Consider the following 22,108-nt stretch of genomic DNA (forward strand, 5'->3'; position numbering starts at 1 on the left):
GCCTGGGCAGCAGCTGTCATCCGCAGGGGTAATGTGTCCAGCGCTAGAAACACAGGAGACACGTGGTACAGTAGCTGTTTTGTGACGGTAGATGCCAGAATCAAGTGGGCTAAGGGACCTTTTCCGTCTTGGGGAGGAGTCACAACACAAGGGGGAGGAGCTAGGCCAGCGGGATAGTTCCTCTACTATCCACGCCACCAACTATTACCTTTAGTAATCAGGTGGCAAGCGAAGCGGAGCGAGCCACCGAGCCCGAAGCGTGGCGATCGAAGCGTGGCGAGCGAAGCGAGCCCGCGAGGGTACTTTTCGGGTACCCTGTTCGCCCGTAGCTCCTCCCCCTGGTGACGTGTCTCCTCCCCTAGATACGTCAGAAGGTCCCTTCTCCCACTCAGAAATAGAATCAACCGTTTTGTGACGGCTGCTCAGCGGTTAGGAGAAGCTCGGCTCCGCTCGTCAGGATCGGCCACTGCAGCAACAGCAGGGGGGAGGAACAGGGAACTGCCGGCTGAGAGGGTGCATGGAGGATGTCCCGAGTCCCAGTGCTGCTGAGTTTTGAGAAGCGGGAACTGTCTGACAGGCCAGGGGGCGGGCGCCATGCATGAATTCATTCATTCATTGAAGCACACGGCATATCAGCGCTACAAGACCCTCGCCGCGGCTGCCCGTAGGCTAACCCACTGTAGCAAAAAAAAATGTTTTTTTAAATGGATTCAAAGGGAGCATGCCGCCCTCTAGTGGCCGGCTCTCATAGGCAGCTGCCTAAAGCTGTCTAATGGTGGCGCCGGCCCTGGACCCATCTCTGCCAACTTTGACCTTATGTAAAAATCAAGTCCCTTTTGCAGTGGGAATGGAATTGCAGGCCACCTGCACAGCACATGCATTCCACTAAAAATGTTTCCTCTAAGCCCCTGTATCTCAGAGTAAGAGTCTTGCTTCACAAATTTAAATTCCGATTTTAAACTTCCCCATAAAACTAGAGGTAAAGGTGCACTATTACACCTATACCATACTTTTAGAAGAACACCCTCACTCAATTCAACTCCTCCATCTTGCTCCTGTGCACATGAAGAAATCTTGCTGCATAAACCTTGAGGTCGACAGAATCTGTATCTTCTTCTCCACTATCTTCCACCAGGAGGCAGCAAAGGTACAGTAGCTATATTTACTCCTGAATACTCCATATATCATCATATGTGGTGAGTACAATAAGCTTGTTACCCTACTGAAGTATCAGACTATCTACAATGATCACTGTAATATAGTATGCCTCAATGAATAATTTCTGTACAAGCTTTCCAGTATTTTGCTACATTATCAAGAGACATTAAATAAACAGCATTAAGGGTAACGTAGATGAATTGTAAGAGTCCCTCTAATTTAGGGGTGTATTTACTGAAGTGCAGGTTTATAGAAGTGAAGATGTTGCCCATAGCCACTAATCAGATTCTACTTATTTATCTAGACCTTCTAGAAGATAATAACCTTCTAGAAGATAATAGCTAGACTCTGATTGATTGCTATACAATTCACTATACAATTCATCTACATTCCCCTTAGTGCTGTTTATTTAATCTGATACTTTTATGTCCAAAGTGAGACTTTTTAGGGCTCCATTGTGTTCCCTCTGTTCTTCCTTACGTTCCTCCGGATGGAGAATAAATGCTTCTAAACATATTACAGCATAATATGGTAGACAAATCTTCTGTAAAATTATGGATAATCTCAGCTACAATTTTTCTATAGCAGATTTTCATGCTAGAAATCATAAAGAGGAATTGCAGATTATGACTGTACACACAAAAATGATAGTAATATTTAATAATAATAATAAGAAGAAGAAGAAGAAGAAGATAAAGGAGAAGAGAAGAAGCAGAATCTGCTAAATACAGGCATTACACAATGAAAATCATCACGCAAGACACAAATACGCATTACATGAAATCAAAATAAAAAGGAGTGGAATATAAGAAATAATCTGGTGCACAATACAAACCTATGTCCAGAGTGCTTTAAGAGCTGCCAGTTCTCTCACTATGGTATTCAGATGCAGACTGGGCTTTCTTTCACCACAAGGAATTTTACTTTGTACTGTATTTGGTCAATACTAAATAAAATAGACAAATGTCCAGGGAGCAGGGGCAGATTGGGATAGAAAACCCGCTCAGGAAATTTAATGAAGCAGTCCTAATGAAGGGTGTGGTTTGATGAGGGGCTGGCAGGTCCGTCTTAACCGCAGTGTAGGCCCCTGGGCACAGCAATGCACTGGGCCCCCTACCTATCCTCCAGTGGTAGGGGTGAGGGGGTGCTATCAGCGGCAGCTTTGATGTCCTGCGGGCAGTAGGGATGTTCTATCTTCTGCTCAGCATGTAGGACCTGGAGCAGTAATTTCTGCTAATTACTCTTTTACTTCACAGATGGAGCTAAACTGTAACATAGTAACATAGTATCTAAGGTTGAAAAAAGACAATTGTCCATCGAGTTCAACCTATTTGTGGTCTCCTATGCACGATTATTTTGTACAAAATTTTGACTGAAGTTGATGACTGCCGTTACGTTTTACCCCTTTCTTTTATAATAACCATAGTGCGTGACTATGCCCCTTAACCCTGGATATCCTTATCCATTAGGAATTTATCTAACCCATTCTTAAAGGATTTGACTGAGTTGGCCATTACAACTCCCTCAGGCAGGAAATTCCAAACATGTATCGTCCTTACCGTAAAAAAACCTTTACGCCGTATTGTGCAGAATCTCCTCTCCTCTAACCTGAGCGAGTGTCCACGGGTCCTCTGTGTTGATCTAACCAAAAACAGGTCCTGCGCAAGATCTGTATATTGTCCCCTTATATATTTGTAAATGTTGATCATGTCCCATCTTAATCTCCTCTTTTCCAGTGTAAACATGCCTAGTCTTGCAAGCCTTTCCTCATATTCCAGCGTCTCCATACCCTTAATTAGTTTAGTCGCCCGCCTTTGAACCTTTTCTAGTTCCAGTATATCCTTTTTGTAGTAAGGTGCCCAGAATTGTATACAGTATTCAAGGTGTGGCCTCACAAGTGATTTATATAATGGGAGTATAATACTCTCGTCCCTAGCATCAATTCCCCATTTTATGCATGCTAATATCTTATTAGCCTTCTTTGCTGCAGTCCTATTTTGGGTACTACTGCTTAGTTTGCTATCTATGAGGACACCTAAGTCCTTTTCCAGTACAGAATCCCCTAATTTTACCACATTTAGTAGGTAGGTGTTATTTTTGTTCTTGTTACCACAGTGCATTACCTTACACTTGTCTGTATTGAAACGCATTCTCCATTTCGCTGCCCAAGCTTCTAGTTTAACTAAGTCATTCTGAAGCGACTCAGCATCCCCCTCCGCATTTATAACTTTACACAATTTGGTATCATCTGCAAAAATTGACACCATGCTCTCTAGACCTTCTGTTAGGTCACAGGATTCTCACGTAAGCCGGGTCAGTCTGCACTCCTCGTCGTCCACATACGGGGTCAGTCCCAAGTAGAGCACCCATGCGTTACGACCCTCCACGGGTCTTTCTCAAGGTCAGCTCAAATCTGAATGTCTCCTAAAGCTATCCATCCCGTTTAAAAGTACCACACTCAAATCCTATTGGTCCCAGCACAGCTGATCCCTAAACATGTTTCAACTATGAGTCCGTGGATACATGTGCTAGGACTTCCCCTCATTGCTACAGAGTTCCTAGCAACCCCAATCACGTTCCGTATCCCAGATGACACGGCCTTCCGGTTCCGCCTCCCTGCAGACACGCAATGACATACACTCACGTGCGTCATGCGTTCCACCCGCCTCATGCACTTCAGCTCCATCCGCTCTAAGGGCCATTTATGAGTGGGGGATCCTCCAACCAAAAGGTCTTAATCTAGAATTTGAGGTGAAGTGGTTTTTGTAGACTTTGCCGAAGCCCTAGCCATTGCTTAAACCTATGAATGTGTACATATTATATGTATTTTGATGTGTGTATACATTGCATGTTTCCTAATATGTACAATTGCTTGATTTATCAGGTTCAATTGAAAAATGTAATGACTATGGATAAGGGATTTTGAAAGATGCCAGCATCACCCCCGCAAGATATTATATCCCGTTTTGAGAAATACGAAGCGTCACCATGACAACGGGTGACGCCAGCACGACTCTTGTTAATCTGCCGTCACGTGACCTGGGAGAGTGAAAGGCCGCGTGCTTGGCAACTCAGGAGGAGGATCTAACGCACAGCCGTAGTAACATCATGTGACCAGACCCTCAGAGCAGATGGAGCTGAAGTGCATGAGGCGGGTGGAACGCATGACGCACGCGAGTGTATGTCATTGCGTGTCTGCGGGGAGGCGGAACCGGAAGGTCATGTCATCTGGGATACAGAACGTGATTGGGGTTGCTAGGAACTCTGAAGGATAATGAGGGGAAGTCCTAGCACATGTATCCACGGACTCATAGTTGAAACATGTATAGGGATCAGCTGTGCTGGGACCAATAGGATTTGAGTGTGGTACTTTTAAACGGGATGGATAGCTTTAGGAGACATTCAGATTTGAGCTGACCTTGAGAAAGACCCGTGGAGGGTCGTAACGCGTGGGTGCTCTACTTGGGACTGACCCCGTATGTGGACGACGAGGAGTGCAGACTGACCCGGCTTACGTGAGAATCCTGTGACTGAGGAATCCCTGTGCTGCAGCCTGGTGATATACCCTGTTTGGACTCACATGTGAACATCTTTATGAGCCAGTTTTCTTTAATTAGCCGGGAATTAGCCAAGACTTCTGTCGATGCCCAGGGTGTCAGCCCCCCGCAGTTTATGTCTTCATGTTTGGAATTTGTTTTTAGCTAAATGTTATGTGTGTGACGTTATAAAATTTTTTATACAGTATCACACTATTTTGCTTAACATTTCTTTTTCCGGTACTGACTTCATGACCGAGGGCTGAAAGCCTCTCCATATGCAGAAAAACTGAAGGAGGTGTATGGATTTAACAAGTTGAATAATAGCTGTTCACGTCTAGTAAGGCGCTGGTTGAGCGGTATTCCACGTATCGGATTTTTTACTTGCATTTTATGTGGGAGGTGGGAAAAGCCTCTTGTGGTGCACTGTATTACTAGCTGCCTTATGCGCACTGTTGGGTACTTCATTCCTCTTGCTACTTCTGTTAGGTCGTTAATGAAAATATTGAACAATAGCGGTCCTAATACTGAGCCTTGCGGCACACCACTTAGCACTTCAGTCCAAGTTGAAAAAGATCCATTAACCACAACGCGCTGCTCCCTATTATTTAACCAGTTTTTGACCCAAGTGCATATTGTGCTTCCTAGCCCTGATTCTTGTAGCTTGTAGATAAGTCTCATGTGTGGTACAGTGTCGAATGCTTTGGCAAAATCTAAAAAGATTACATCCACCTCTTTACCCTGATCTAGGTTTGCGCTTACTGTTTCATAAAAGCCAAGTAAGTTGGTTTGACAGGATCTGTCCTTCATAAACCCATGTTGATTCCTTTTAATAACCTTATTGACTTCAAGGAACTTCTGTATACTGGCCCTCATTCTGAGTTGTTCGCTCGTTGCCAAGTTTCGCTATATTGCGATTAGTCACTTACTGCGCATGTGCAAGGTTCGCAGAGCACATGCGGGTAGTTATTTTACTCAAAAGTTAGGTATTTTACTCACGGCATAACGAGGATTTTTCTTCGTTCTGGTGATCGGAGTGTGATTGACAGGAAGTGGGTGTTTCTGGGCGGAAACTGGCCGTTTTATGGGTGTGTGCGGAAAAACGCTGCCGTTTCTGGGAAAAACGCGGGAGTGGCTGGAGAAACGGGGGAGTGTCTGGGCGAACGCTGGGTGTGTTTGTGACGTCAAACCAGGAACGAAACTGACTGAACTGATCGCAGTGGCAGAGTAAGTCCCGAGCTACTCCGAAACTGCAAAGAAATTTCTATCCGCAATTATGCGAATCTTTCATTCGCAATTCTGCTATGCTAAGATACACTCCCAGAGGGCGGCGGCTTAGCGTGTGCAATGCTGCTAAAAGCAGCTAGCGAGCGAACAACTCGGAATGAGGGTCACTATCTCTTAGAATACCTTCCAATACTTTCCCCACTATAGATGTAAGACTAACTGGTCTATAATTACCTGGTTCAGCTTTACTTCCCTTTTTGAATATAGGCACTAGTTCTGCTATACGCCAGTCTTTGGGAACCATACCTGATATTTCTGAATCCTTAAAGATCAAAAATAGCGGTTTTGCAAGTTCAGAGTGAAGCTCCATTAGAACCCTTGGGTGAATACCATCGGGACCTGGTGACTTATTAATCTTTAAATGTTTTAATCGGTCACAGACTACTTCCTCGCTTAAATAAGTACCTATCAGTGGGATATTCTCATTATTGAGATTATGTGTTAGTCCCTGAATTGGGTCCTCTCTAGTAAATACTGTTGAAAAAAACTCATTTAGTGTGTCCGCTATGTCATTATCATTTTTGCTTAAAACTCCCAACTTGTCTTTTAAAGGGCCTATACTCTCCTTCTTTAATCTCTTGCTATTAATATATTTAAATATTTTTTTGGGATTCGCTTTGCTTTCCTTTGCTACTAGTTTTTCAGTTTATACATTGCCGCTCTTATTTCCTTTTTGCAAATTTTGTTACATTCCTTATAGTGCTGAAATGACTCTGCTTCCCCGTCAGATTTGTATTTTTTAAATGCTCGCCTTTTCTTGCCTATAAGTTCCTTTATCTTTTTGTTAAGCCACATCGGTTTATGATTTTTATTCCTTTTTTTGCTGCTCGTAGGAATAAATTTGAGTGTATTTTTAGCTAGCAGGAAGTTTAGTACCTCCCATTTCTCCATAGTTTTTTTTCCTTTAAACAAACCTTCCCATTAATATCCCTGAAAAATACCCTCATCTTTTCAAAATTCCCTTTGCTAAAGTTTAGAGTCCTAGTTGAGCCAGTATAGGGCTGTTTATGAAAACTGATATTGAATGCGACCATATTGTGGTCGCTGTTTCCTATGGGTTCCCCTACTATAATACCTGATACCAAATCCCCATTGTTTGTGAATACCAGGTCTAAGATTGCATTGTACCTAGTTGGTTCCTCAATTAGTTGAACTAAGTAGTTATCATTAAGTGTGTTTAAAAACATATTGCCCCTAGCAGTATCACATGAATCGTTTTTCCAGTTTATCTCTGGATAGTTAAAATCTCCCATCACTACTATGTCTCCTACTCCTGCTGCTCTTTCAATTTGCTTTAGTAACAATTCCTCATCAGATACTTTGATACCAGGCGGCCTATAGCATACACTCAATACTAACTTTTTTATTCATTTTTCCCCGCATGCAATTTCTACCCATAATGTCTCGACAGTGTCTACAGTCCCCTCCTGAATATCTTCACGTATATCAGGTTTTAAAAACTGCTTTACGTAAAGACACATCCCTCCACCCTTTTTATTTAGTCTGTCTCTCCTAAACAGTGTATAGCCCTCTAGATTGACTGTCCAATCATGAGATTCGTCCCACCAAGTTTCAGTAATGCCTATAATATCATACTGTTTGCTTGCTGCAAGTATTTCTAGTTCGCCCTTTTTACCAGTAATGCTTCTAGCGTTTACATACATACAACTAAGATAAGTATTTTCCCTTGCGTTAGGGACATCTTTCTCCTTATGTAGCAATGATGACCTGTAATCGTCATTGGTTAGTGCTTTGGTAAAATCTCTTTTAGTACCCATGTTAGTAACCTTACTGCCTGCTCTTACCCTCCCCCCAACTTCTCCCCTATTTAGTTTACTACCGCCATCCCCACTATTCTCACTGCACGCCCCGTAGTTTCTAGCTAAACCCTCCCCACAGGCTCCTAGTTTAAAATCTCCTCCAACCTTCTAACCATCCTTCCCCCCCAGCACCGCTGCCCCCTCCTCAGTCAGGTGCAATCCATCACGACAAAAGAGATGGCGCCTGACTGAGAAGTCCGCCCAGTGTTCCAGGAACACAAACCCCTCTGCCTCCCTGGACTAGCGCGTGGCACGGGTAATATTTCGGAGAATATTACCTTAGATGTCCTTGCCTTAAGTTTCTTTCCTAAGTCCTTATAGTCTTTCTTTAGGACATTCCACCTTCCGCTAACTTTGTCATTGGTGCCAACGTGCACCAAGATCGCCGGGTCTTTCCCAGCCGCTCCCAACAATCTATCTACCCGGTCCGCGATGTGCCGTACCCGAGCACCCGGGAGACAACAGACTGTACGTCGATCACGGTCCCAGTAGCAGATTGCCCTATCTGCCTTCCTGATGATAGAATTCCCTACCACCACCATCTGACTAGGTACCTCACTATCTTTTATCCCAACTGCGCCAGAGGGACCGCTCCTCTGGATGCTAGAGGGAGCAGTCTCCTCCGGCACCATCATTTCTTCACTATCATCCTCCGATTCCTCGTCCAGTCGGGCAAATTTATTCAGGTTTGATAGTTCGGAGATGTCGAGCCTCCCCCTCTTTTTCTTCCTTCTAACTGTGACCCAGCTGGCTACCTGATCATCATCATCCTCTTCTACCAGTGACCCCTCCCGCAACCCCTCCACCGTTCCGTCTAAACTTCGCTCGAGATTGTGAATCTCCCTCAGTCGCGTAACGGTTTGCTCTAGATCAGTTACCTGGGCTTCCAGGGCAACCGTTCACACACACCTCGTGCAGATGTAATCACACTGGGCCGGTAGCTCCAGGTGTGCATACATCTTGCACGACATGCACTGAGTGAGGTCCCCAATCACAGCCCCTCCCATATTGTTTGTACGGTCTAACTCCCTGTTACTCTCAAAAAGAAGCAAAAAGAAAAAGTAGAAGACAAACAATCTCACTTATACAATAATTAAGCTGGCTTATACTTATCTATATTTGTGCGGTTCTTGGTCCTTCACTTTTATGCAGCCGTAGTACTCCCTCCTGCGGCACCGATACTCCAATTAGCAGTTGCAGTTGTTCCAGATCACTGCACCTCCTTTTCACTCGGCTTACAGCTCCTGCTACAAAAAAAAGCCCCTCACACACGCACAATCACAGCCCCTCTACTACTCCATGTAAGAGACCCTCTCACTCACTCACAAGGTCAGCCCCTTGCAGCCTCACCAGAGATTTAATGGTACTGCAAATATGTGTGTTCCTGATTGTGTATTATAAAACTCACCTTTTTCTGTATTCTAACTCACCTTTTGCTGTTACCAACTCACACTTACAAATCCAAGCAGCACTTTAAAATGCAAGCCCTTACAAAGAGCAAGCTCCAAAGAGTCTAATCACTGATTATATAGGCTCAGCCAGCTGCTTTAGTCAGCCCCTCCTCCTCCTGATTACTCACACCTGATTCAACCCCCTCCCCCTGGCTTTCTCACACTTTTTTTCCCCTCCAAAAAAACCCCAAAAACAAACACCCAGTACAGATACAAACAAAAGAAACAGTATAGATACAAACAATCAGATTCAGATTAACTTTCTCTCACAATATTACTATCCCTATATGGATAGACAGAGAATAATCAGAACTCACCTTTTGCTGTTACCAACTCACACTTACAAATCCAAGCAGCACTTTAAAATACAAGCCCTTACAAAGAGCAAGCTCCAAAGAGTCTAATCACTGATTATATAGGCTCAGCCAGCTGCTTTAGTCAGCCCCTCCTCCTCCTGATTACTCACACCTGATTCAACCCCCTCCCCCTGGCTTTCTCACACTTTTTTTTCCTTCCAAAAAAAAACACCCAGTACAGATACAAACAAAAGAACCAGTATAGAGACAAACAATCAGATTCAGATTGACTTTCTCTCACAATATTACTATCCCTATATGGATAGACAGAGAATAATCAGAACTCACCTTTTGCTGTTACCAACTCACACTTACAAATCCAAGCAGCACTTTAAAATACAAGCCCTTACAAAGAGGGGGTATTGGGCTGAATGAAGAAGCCCTGGTACATGACTTCCAGGGTGGTAGGGGGTGTTTAATATGTAGGGGAGGGAGGGATGAATAGTGGAGTGGGCTTAATATTTCTCATTTTCCAGTGGGAGGGCAGCTTGCAGATATCTCAAGTTCCTGAAAATATTTTTCTTAGCTTTAATGTGATAAAAAAAAACTAGAGAGTCCCACCTATCAGAAGGTTCTAGTGACTTGGGGATCAGAGTTCAGGAGCCAGAGCAATTCACCAACGAAAATCTAAAATTGCATATTAGGCATGTGGAGCTGGAGCAGGGACCAGCTGCTTGAAGGCTGATTTGGTTCTTGGCATAGTAGAGACAAGCTGCCAGTGTCCACCAAAAGGGGAGAGTCACGGCTTTAGGATTATATACTCAGAAAAACTTTAAGACAGAACTCGAGATATCTGGCTGGAAAGTGCAATTAACAGGTTTGAATGGGGACCACTGCTTTCAAGCCGGATATCTCCGATTCCCCATGGCCGATTTTCAAAAATCTGGTACCCCTGGAAAGAGGAGACCCTCAGCTATCAGAATAGGGCCCTTTTACTCCTGGGGCCCTTGGTCAAGAGCCCATTGAGCCCATATAAAAAGACAGCCCTGGGGGCTGGGGTCTGTTGAGGGGTGAGGGATCCCTCCTCATAGGGCCTGATTGTATGCAGTTGCGTCCTTCCATGTGTCTTTTGCTGCAGTTGTGTCTGAGACCAGGTGTGGATTGCAGTAGCGGCTCTTCCCACGGGCAAGCAGGCTTTTTGCCCGGGGTGCCGCTGCCCCGAGGGCGCCACCACTGCCGTGGCAAGAGCGGCATACTAATCTCCCTTTTCCTGTCCCCGGCTGCAGCAGGCACCGTGGGCTGTGTGGGCGCCCGCTGCAGCCAGCGTCGCTGACTGACACTACAGGTCATAATTGACCCCTAGTGTCTGTGAGGCGCTACTATGGGAGAGACGTCATGGCGTCTCTCCCATAGTAGAGAGGAGCCGGCGGTCGGAGACGGAGGGCAGCGCAGCAGGAGCGGTAAGTATTGTGTGTGTTTTTTTTTATTAATGTGTGTGTGTGCGGCACTACTGGGGCACAACTACTGGGGGCACTGGCACAGCTACAGGGGGCACAACTACTGGGGGCACTGGCACAGCTACAGGGGGCACAACTACTGGGGGCACTGGCATAGCTACAAGGGGCACAGCTAGGGGGCACTGGCACATCTACAGGGGCTCAACTACTGGGGGCACTGGCACAGCTACAGGGGTCACAACTGCTGGGTGCACAACTACAGGGGGCACAACTACTGGAAGCACAGCTACAAGGGGCACGGCTACAAGGGGCACAGCTAGAGGGCACAACTATAGGGGGCACAGCTACTGGGGGCAAAGCTACTGGGGGCACAGCTAGGGAGCACAGCTACAGGGGGCAAATCAGCTGAGGCACAGCTACAAGGGGCAGATCTACTGAGGGCACTGCTACAGGGGGCAAAGCTACTGGGGGCACAGCTACAGGGGTCACAACTACTGGGGGCACAGCTGCTGGGCTCACAACTATTGGGGGCACTGCTACAGGGGGCACAGCTGCTGGGGGCACAACTACTGGGGGGCAAATCTACGGGGGGTACAGCTACAGCGGGGCACAAGTACAAGGAGATAACTGTGGCCATGCCCCTTCCCTATGAAGAAGCCACGCCCCTATTTTTGGACGCGCGCCTTCGGCACGCACCAACTCTATATTGCCTAGGGGAGGGGGGGGGACACAGCAGGAAACTTTCGCCCTGGGCACCACAAGGTCTAGAACCGGCCCTGGTGAATTGGTAACTTTAAGTGGCCCTGTAAAATTTTGTAGAAGTGGCCCGACGTGGGCAGCTCAAGAGGTATAACATACCATGTAGCCAGGGCAGATGGCAAAGTTACTGTACTGCAGACATGGAATAACAGAATGAATGGGAACAATGAGTGCGGTGCGCTTCCTGTCATGTGGGCGGTGCGACCACATGACAACACACAAAGCAGGCCTCACAGATATGTTGGACTACCAGGAATCTTCCTGGTGAGTCCTATGGCCAATCTGCCTCTGCCATGGAGTCTGGAGCTGACCCTGAAAATCAGGCACAATTTGCAACTATGGTGTCCAAGTTAACATCTTTTTTTTTCAAAGTTAGATGTTATAGACACACAGGGCCATTCTGATAAGCAGATCTCGGAATTATTAGCAAAGTGTGCATTTTTTCAGGACCTGTGTATGCAACTTAGAGCAATTATGGGCAGTTCAGAGTCCTATAGAAACTATTCATAGGTGAGCATATGCAGAGATCCAGAAGACATTAGTTGGATCTCCTGCACCAGGGATAGGGCTGGTGCACAAAAATGCTGATGCAGTAGCGGATTTACCACTATGCTGCCAAAGCAGACACTTAAGGTACACCTAAAGATTTATCTTCCAATCTGGCTAGTTGGAACGAAAATCTGGTAATGGATGGAAGCAAATAACAGTTGACCATTTGAAATGGTCAATTTTCATTTGCTCTGATCCATGTAATTTGCTCCCATTCATAACCAGATTTTTGTTCCAACCTGCCAGATTGGAAGATAAATCTTTAGGTATATGGGCACCTTTAGGGCTCGGCATCCAGGGGGCCTGCCTACAGGGCTGAATCATGGCAGACTGTGAGCTCATGTCTGAGTGTTGGGCTGGATGAATACTCCCGGCAGGCTGTTATTGATTACAGCGGCATGTTGGATCAGCCTCCATTGCTTACCTGGGTCTCATTCCATGAATCACATGCACGGAGAAACTGAGAGGAGCAGGTCCAGGTGAGGAGGTATGTGCTAGTGGCATGACGGCTGCCTGCCCTACATTCCTGCAATGTTTTTTTTTCTTCAGTACACAGTACCATCCCACCTGCTACAATGGGGGTGGGGGTGTTTGAGTGGGGGCAATGACATACACTGACTGGGGTGTGGAATTTGGCATACTGTACACTAACTGGGGGTGGGGGGGCTTTGGCATACATTGACTGACTGGGGGGGTGGAATTTGTCATACTGTACACTTGCCTGGCATTTGTTAAACCACAAGGCTATGAGCTGGATCGTGTGGGGTCAAAGTGTATTTTTAGATAGTTGGTTTTATAAGATGGTGTTACAGTTTGGTGTGTATATAAGGTTTGGGATCACATGGTACAAGCATCTGTGTGAAGAATATGCTCCCCATTCCATCCTTTGAGTTTGCTTGTTGGCTATTTTCTGGTTTTGGAAAGGAATGGCTGATCAGTCAGCTCAGGTGCAGTTGATTTTGTTTCTTTGGGTGCAACCATCTTGATTGAAGTCTGAATTTTCCCTCTCCGGGGGCTGCTCTACTCCTTATTGGGCGACTTGCTATATTGCAAGGTTGAGTTGGATACCCTTTTGGTTTTGTGTTGTAGTCGCCCATAGGTCGGATTCCACCTGCAATGTTGTGTATTGTGTTGGTGCATTGCTGGGCTGTGTTGGTTTTTGGCCATCCCTTCTTGTCACCAACCAGTCTGTAACATGTTGATCTATCAATAAATTTACTAACCTTTTATATTGCCATTTTCTGTGTCTGTGTCATTACTTATATAAGTTTACTTAAGGTTATATGACTTACACACAAGACACACATTAGCCGTTAGGAGGTTTAAACTCACATCTGCACTACCTCTTTCTGTTCCCAACCTGTATCTCAGTTGTATAGTAGCTGGGTATACTCAGCCACCTGACCAATAGCTTTGGGTAAATTGCAATGATAATGGATGTTTTATTGATACAACAGTTGTCAAGAAAATATTCTACTTATCACTAGAGGTAAGCGAGTTCGGTTCTCAAATAACCGAACCCTACCGGACTTCACATCACGAGCCCGGATCCGAGTCAGGCTCGAGTCTTCCCACCTGACTGGGAAACCAGAACGAGGCAAAACGTCATCATCCCGCTGTCGGATTCTTGGATTCCATATTAGGACCAGCGCGTCACCACCATTTTCACTCCAGTCTCGGAGAGTGTAGTGAGAGGACGTGTCTCCATCCTCAGTGTCCGTGTGGGCGGAAAAGTGGGGTGGTGATTCCAGTGCTGTCTTGTGCTGCTCAGTCCAGTGTAGTGTCTTATGCTGCATCAGTCCAGCCAATCACAGTGGTGGTGTCCTCTGCTGCTATATGTCCCCAGTGCTGCTGTATTAGTCCCTTGCAGTTTTGCTGTGTTGTCTTGCATCAGACCAGGGGTAGTGTCTTGTGCAGCATCAGTCCAGTGACCAGTCATAGTGGTGGTGTCCTCTGCTGCCATATATCCGGTGTAGCTGTATAAGTCCCTTTCAGTGGTGCTGTGTTGTCCTGCATAAGACCAGGGGTAGTGTCTTGTGCTGTATAATTCCTGTGATACTGTCATATAAATCCTGTGATACTGGCATATAATTCCTGTGATACTGGCATATAATTCCAGTGATATTGCCATATAATTCCTGTGATACTGCCGTATAATTCCAGTGATACTGCCGTATAATTCCAGTGATACTGCCGTATAATTCCTGTGATACTGGCGTATAATTCCAGTGATATTGCTGTATAATTCCTGTGATACTGGCGTATAATTCCAGTGATATTGCCGTATAATTCCTGTGATACTGGTGTATAATTCTAGTGATATTGCTGTATAATTCCTGTGATACTGATGTATAATTCCTGTGATACTGGCGTGTAATTACTGTGGTACTGGCGTATAATTGCCATGATACTGCCGTAGTATTCCAGTGATATTGCCGTATAATTCCTGTGATACCGGCGTATAATCCCTGTGATACTGTCATATAATTCCTATGATACTGGCATATAATTCCAGTGATATTGCCGTATAATTCCTGTGATACTGTCGTATAATTCCTGTGATACTGCTGAATAATTCCGGTGATATTGCTGTATAATTCCTGTGATACTGGCATATAAATCCAGTGATATTGCCGTATAATTCCTGTGATACCAGCGTATAATCCATGTGATACTGTCGTATAATTCCTGTGATACTGGCATATAATTCCAGTGATATTGCTGTATAATTCCTGTGATACTGTCATATAATTCCAGTGATATTGCCGTATAATTCCTGTGATACCGTCGTATAATCCCTGTGATACCGTCGTATAATTCCTGTGATACTGGCATATAATTCCAGTGATATTGCCGTATAATTCCTGTGATACTGGTGTATAATTCTAGTAATATTGCCGTATAATTCCTGTGACACTGGTGTATAATTCCTGTGATACTGGCGTGTAATTACTGTGGTACTGGCGTATAATTGCCATGATACTGCCGTAGTATTCCAGTGATATTGCCGTATAATTCCTGTGATACCGGCGTATAATCCCTGTGATACTGTCATATAATTCCTATGATACTGGCATATAATTCCAGTGATATTGCCGTATAATTCCTGTGATACTGTCGTATAATTCCTGTGATACTGCTGAATAATTCCGGTGATATTGCTGTATAATTCCTGTGATACTGGCATATAAATCCAGTGATATTGCCGTATAATTCCTGTGATACCAGCGTATAATCCCTGTGATACTGGCATATAATTCCAGTGATATTGCTGTATAATTCCTGTGATACTGTCATATAATTCCAGTGATATTGCCGTATAATTCCTGTGATACCGTCGTATAATCCCTGTGATACCGTCGTATAATTCCTGTGATACTGGCATATAATTCCAGTGATATTGCCGTATAATTCCTGTGATACTGGTGCATAATTCTAGTAATATTGCCGTATAATTCCTGTGATACTGGTGTATAATTCCTGTGATACTGGCGTGTAATTACTGTGGTACTGGCGTATAATTGCCATGATACTGCCGTAGTATTCCAGTGATATTGCCGTATAATTCCAGTGATACTGGCGTATAATTCCCGTGATACTGACATATAATTCCAGTGATATTGCCGTATAATTCCTGTGATACTGGCGTATAATTCCCGTGATACTGCCGTATAATTCCAGTGATATTGCTGTATAATTCCTGTGATACTGGCATATAATTCCAGTGATATTGCCGTATAATTCCTGTGATACCGGCGTATAATCCCTGTGATACTGTCGTATAATTCCTGTGATACTGGCATATAATTCCAGTGATATTGCCGTATAATTCCTGTGAGACTGGCGTATAATTCCCGTAATACTGCCGTATAATTCCAGTGATATTGCCATATAATTCCAGTGGTACTGCCGTATAAATCCAGTCCAGTGGTACTGTCGTATAAATCCTGTGATACTGGCATATAATTCCTGTGATACTGGCATATAATTCCAGTGATATTGCCGTATAATTCCTGTGATACTGCCGTATAATTCCAGTGATACTGCCGTATAATTCCAGTGATACCGCCGTATAATTCCTGTGATACTGTCGTATAATTCCAGTGATATTGCCTTATAATTCCTGTGATACTGGCGTATAATTCCAGTGATATTGCTGTATAATTCCTGTGATACTGGCGTATAATTCCAGTGATATTGCCGTATAATTCCTGTGATACTGGTGTATAATTCTAGTGATATTGCTGTATAATTCCTGTGATACTGATGTATAATTCCTGTGATACTGGCGTGTAATTACTGTGGTACTGGCGTATAATTGCCATGATACTGCCGTAGTATTCCAGTGATATTGCCGTATAATTCCTGTGATACCGGCGTATAATCCCTGTGATACTGTCATATAATTCCTATGATACTGGCATATAATTCCAGTGATATTGCCGTATAATTCCTGTGATACTGGCGTATAATTCCTGTGATACTGCTGAATAATTCCAGTGATATTGCTGTATAATTCCTGTGATACTGGCATATAAATCCAGTGATATTGCCGTATAATTCCTGTGATACCAGCGTATAATCCCTGTGATACTGTCGTATAATTCCTGTGATACTGGCATATAATTCCAGTGATATTGCTGTATAATTCCTGTGATACTGTCATATAATTCCAGTGATATTGCCGTATAATTCCTGTGATACCGTCGTATAATCCCTGTGATACCGTCGTATAATTCCTGTGATACTGGCATATAATTCCAGTGATATTGCCGTATAATTCCTGTGATACTGGTGTATAATTCTAGTAATATTGCCGTATAATTCCTGTGATACTGGTGTATAATTCCTGTGATACTGGCGTGTAATTACTGTGGTACTGGCGTATAATTGCCTTGATACTGGCGTAGTATTCCAGTGATATTGCCGTATAATTCCAGTGATACTGGCGTATAATTCCCGTGATACTGACATATAATTCCAGTGATATTGCCGTATAATTCCTGTGATACTGGCGTATAATTCCCGTGATACTGCCGTATAATTCCAGTGATATTGCTGTATAATTCCTGTGATACTGGCATATAATTCCAGTGATATTGCCGTATAATTCCTGTGATACCGGCATATAATCCCTGTGATACTGTCGTATAATTCCTGTGATACTGGCATATAATTCCAGTGATATTGCCGTATAATTCCTGTGAGACTGGCGTATAATTCCCGTGATACTGCCGTATAATTCCAGTGATATTGCCATATAATTCCAGTGGTACTGCCGTATAAATCCAGTCCAGTGGTACTGTCGTATAAATCCAGTGGTACTGGCGTATAAATCCAGTGATCCTGCCGTATAATTCCAGTGGTACTGGCGTATAATTCCAGTGATATTGCCGTATAAATCCAGTGGTACTGGCGTATAAATCCAGTCCAGTGGTACTGCCATATAAATCCAGTGGTACTGGCATATAATTCCAGTGATTCTGCTGTATAATTCCAGGGGAACTGGAGTATAAATCCAGTGATCCTGCCGTATAAATCCATATAAGTCCATATAATTCTGTATAAATCCAGTCCAGTGGTGCTGCCATATAAGTTCAGTGGTGCTGTCCTGTGCTGTATATTATTTACTCCAAAATAAGGGGTTATTAATATTTCATCCAAATAATTTTCAAAAGGCTTGCCCTGTGTGGTGTAGAGGTACGCTCTCCTGTACTGCATATTGTTATATAACTCCATAAAAATAATGGAGAACAAAAATTTGGAGGATAAAATAGGGAAAGATCAAGAGCCACTTCCTCCTATTGCTGAAGCTGCTGCCACTAGTCATGACATAGATGATGAAATGCCATCAACGTCGACTGCCAAGGCCGATGCCCAATGTGATAGTAGAGGGCATGTAAAAACCAAAAAGCCAAAGTTCAGTAAAAAGACCCAAAAAAATAAATATAAATGATCTGAGGAGAAACGTAAACTTGCCAATATGCCATTTCTGACACGGAGTGGCAAGGAACGGCTAAGGCCCTGGCCTATGTTCATGACTAGTGGTTCAGCTTCACATGACGATGGAAGCCCTCATCCTCCCGCTAGAAAAATGAAAAGAGTTAAGATGGAAAGAGCACAGAAAAGAACTGTGCATTCTAAGATGGTATTACAAATCCCCAAGGAGAGTCCAAGTGTATCGAACGTTGCAATGCCTGACTTTCCCAACACTAGACGGGAAGAGGTGGCTCCTTCCACCATTTGCACACCCCCTGCAAGTGCTGGAAGGAGCACCCACAGTCCAGTTTCTGATATTCAAATTGAAGATGTCACTGTTGAAGTACACCAGGATGAGGATATAGGTGTTGCTGGCGCTGAGGAGGAAGTTGACTATGAGGATTCTGATGGTGATGTGGTTTGTTTAAATGAGACACCGGGGGAGACATCTGTTGTCCGTGGGATGAAGAAGCCCATTGTGATGCCTGGGCAAAATACCAAAAAAGCCACCTCTTTGGTGTGGAATTATTTCTCCACAAATCCGGACAACAGGTGTCAAGCCGTGTGTTGCCTCTGTCAATCTGTAATAAGTAGGGGTAAGGACGTTAACCACCTAGGAACATCCTCCCTTATACGTCACCTGCAGCGCATTCACCAGAAGTCAGTGTCAAGTTGTGAAACTTTGGGTAAGAGCATAAGCAGTCCACTGGCACCTAAATCCCTTCTTCCTCTTGTACCCAAGCTTCTGCAAGCCACACCACCAACGCCCTCAACGTCAACTTCCTCCTCAGTCAGGAACGTCAGTAATCCTGCAGGCCATGTCACTGGAAAGACTGAGGAGTCCTCTACTAACCAGGATTCCTCCGGAGGATCCTTGAGTGGTACGCCTGCTGCTGTTGCTGCCGCTGCTGTTGTTGCTGCTGGGAGTCGATCTCATCCCAGAGGGGAAGTCGGAAGACTACTTGTACTACTTCCAGTAAGCAATTGACTGTCCAATAATCCTTTGTGAGGAAGATGAAATATGACAGCAGTCATCATATTGCAAATCAGATAACTGAGGCCTTGACAGCTATGTTGGTGTTAGAGGTGCATCCGGTATCTGCCATTAGTTCAGTGGGACTTAGAGAATTGTTTGAGGTACTGTGTCCCCGGTATCAAATCCCATCTAGGTTCCACTTCACTAGGCAGGCGATACCGAGAATGTACAGAGACGTCAGAAAAGGTGTCCTCAGTGTCCTAAAAAATGCAGTTGTACCCACTGTCCACTTAACCACGGACATGTGGAAAAGTGGAACAGGGCAGACTAAGGACTATATGACTGTGACAGCCCACTGAGTAGATGTATGGCCTTCCGCAGCAACAACAGCAGCGGCATCAGTAACAGCATCTCGCAAACGCCAACTCGTTCCTAGACAGGCTATGCTATGTATCACTGCTTTCCGTAAGAGGCACACTGCTGACAACCTCTTACGGAAACTGAGGGACATCATTGCACAATGGCTTACCCCAATTAGACTCTCCTGGGGATTTGTGTTATTGGACAACGCCACCAATACTGTGTGTGCATTACATCTAGGCAAATTCCAGCACGTCCCATGTTTTGCACATACAATTAATTTGGTGGTGCAGAATTTTTAGAAAAATGACAGGGGCATGCAGGAGATGCTGTCGTGGCCTGACAAATTGCAGGCCACTTTCGGCATTCAGCAAATGCGTGCCGAAGACTGGAGCGCCATCAAACACACCTGTTGGAATTCAACACTCTATATGCTTCAGAGGATGGAGGAGCAGCAAAAGGCCATTCAGGCCTATATATACACCTACGATATAGGCAAAGGAGGGGGAATGCACCTGACTCAGTGGAGAATGATTTCCGTCTTGTGCAAAGTTCTCCAACCCTTCGAACTTGCCACACGTGAAGTCAGTTCAGACACTGCCAGCTTGAGTCAGGTCACTCCCCTCATCAGGCTTTTGCAGAAGCAGCTGGATAAATTGAAGGAGAAGCTAAGACAGAGCGATTCCGCTAAGTATGTGGGACTTGCGGATGGAGCCCTTCATTTGCTTTTCCAGGATTCAAGGGTGGTCAATCTGTTGAAATCAGAGCACTACATTTTGGCCACTGTGCTCGATCCTAGGTTTAAAGCCTACGTTGTATCTCTCTTTCCAGCAGACACAAGTCTGCAGAGGTTCAAAGACCTGCTGGTGAGAAAATTGTCAACTCAATCGGAATGTGACCCATCAACAGCTCCTCCTTCACTTTCTCCCACAACTGGGGCTGCGAGGAAAAGGATAACATTTCCTAGCCCACCCACTGGCAGTGATGCAGGGCAATCAGGAGTGAGTGCTGACATCTGGTCCGGACTGAAGGACATGCCAACGATTACTGACATGTCTACTGTCACTGCATAGGATTCTGTCACCATTGAAAGAATGGTGGCGGATTATATGAGTGACAGCTTCCAAGTAGGCATGTCAGACAGTCCGTATGTATACTATCAGAAAAAAGAGGCAATTTGGATGCCCTTGCACAAGCTGGCTTTATTTTACCTAAGTTGCCCCCCCTGCAGTGTGTACTCCGAAAGAGTGTTGAATGCAGCCGGTAACCTTGTCAGCGATCGGCATATGAGGTTTCTTCCACAAAATGTGGAGAAGATGATGTTCATCAAAATGAATGATAAATCCTCCGGGAAGACCTTGACCAGCAATTGCCTCCAGAAAGTACACAGGGACCTGTGATGGTGGATTCCAGTTGGGACAAATTAATTATCTGTGAGGAGGAGGAGGATGTACACAGTGAAAGGGGTGAGGAATTGGAGGATGAGGATGAGGTCGACATCTTGCCTCTGTAGAGCCAGTTTGTGCAAGGAGAGATTTGTGTGGCAGACCCTGTCGCTGAAATGATTGGTTTGCTAAAGTGTGCATGTCCTGTTTATACAACATAAGAGTGGGTATGAGGGCCCAAGGACAATTCCATCTTGCACCTCTTTTTTTCTTTGCATCATGTGCTGTTTGGGGACTAGTTTTTTTTAAGTGCCATCCTGTCTGCCACTTCAGTGCCACACCTAGATGGGCCAAGTGTTTGTGCCGCACATTTGTGCCGCTTAGCTTAGTCATACAGCTACCTCATTGCATCTCTTTTACTTCTTTGCATGATGTGCTGTTTGGGGCCTAGTTTTTTTAAGTGCCACAATGTCTGCAATTGCATTGCCACTCCTAGATGGGCCAGGTGTTTGTGCCGCACACTTGTGTCACTTAGCTTAGTCATGCAGCCACCTCTGTACAATCTTTTGGCCTAAAAACAATATTATAGGTGTGCGGTGTTCAGAATAGACTGGAAATGAGTGGAAATTAATGTTATTGAGGTTAATTATACTGTAGGATCAAAATTACCCCCAAATTCTGTGATTTTAGCTGTTTTTATGTTTGTTTTTTTAAATCAACCAGATCCAAAACCAAAACACAAAAGGGTGGTTTTGGCAAAACCAACCCAAAACCAAAACACGAGCGGGGAATTAGAACCAAGACCAAAACACAAAACACAAAAAGTGCCCGTCGCACATCTCATCACAAGAGTACATAATAAGTCACTTTTATGCACTGTAAGGTTTATACATTTTTGGTACACACACACACACATATAGATATATGTATGTACATAAAGATTTTTTTCCCCAGGTTATGTATACGAATAAGTGGAAAAGTTGAGTGTCCCTCATGTGCAGTGCTAGGAGATAAATATAAACACAAGAAGAACAGCATCATCTACACATAGCCAGGATGATATTGTATGATTCACAGTTCTCAATAAAACAAGTC

At 44.4% G+C, this 22,108-nt stretch overlaps 1 protein-coding gene across 2 annotated transcripts in view; it reads left to right on the top strand.

Moving 5' to 3' along the window:
• The first annotated feature begins 412 nt into the window (after positions 1 to 412).
• ARHGEF4 (Rho guanine nucleotide exchange factor 4) overlaps positions 413 to 22,108 on the top strand; it is a 443,120-nt gene continuing 421,424 nt past the window's right edge. The window contains exon 1 of one of the 2 annotated variants that reach the window (XM_063915709.1): positions 413 to 1,147. In XM_063915709.1, coding sequence (XP_063771779.1) covers positions 1,064 to 1,147 — 84 coding nt within the window. In that variant the 5' untranslated portion in view covers positions 413 to 1,063. The remainder of the gene's footprint in view (positions 1,148 to 22,108) is intronic. The other variant, XM_063915712.1, reaches the window with a different exon arrangement.

The sequence above is a fragment of the Pseudophryne corroboree genome, chromosome 4 (assembly GCF_028390025.1).
Source record: "Pseudophryne corroboree isolate aPseCor3 chromosome 4, aPseCor3.hap2, whole genome shotgun sequence".
NCBI classification, from domain to species: Eukaryota; Metazoa; Chordata; class Amphibia; order Anura; family Myobatrachidae; genus Pseudophryne; species Pseudophryne corroboree.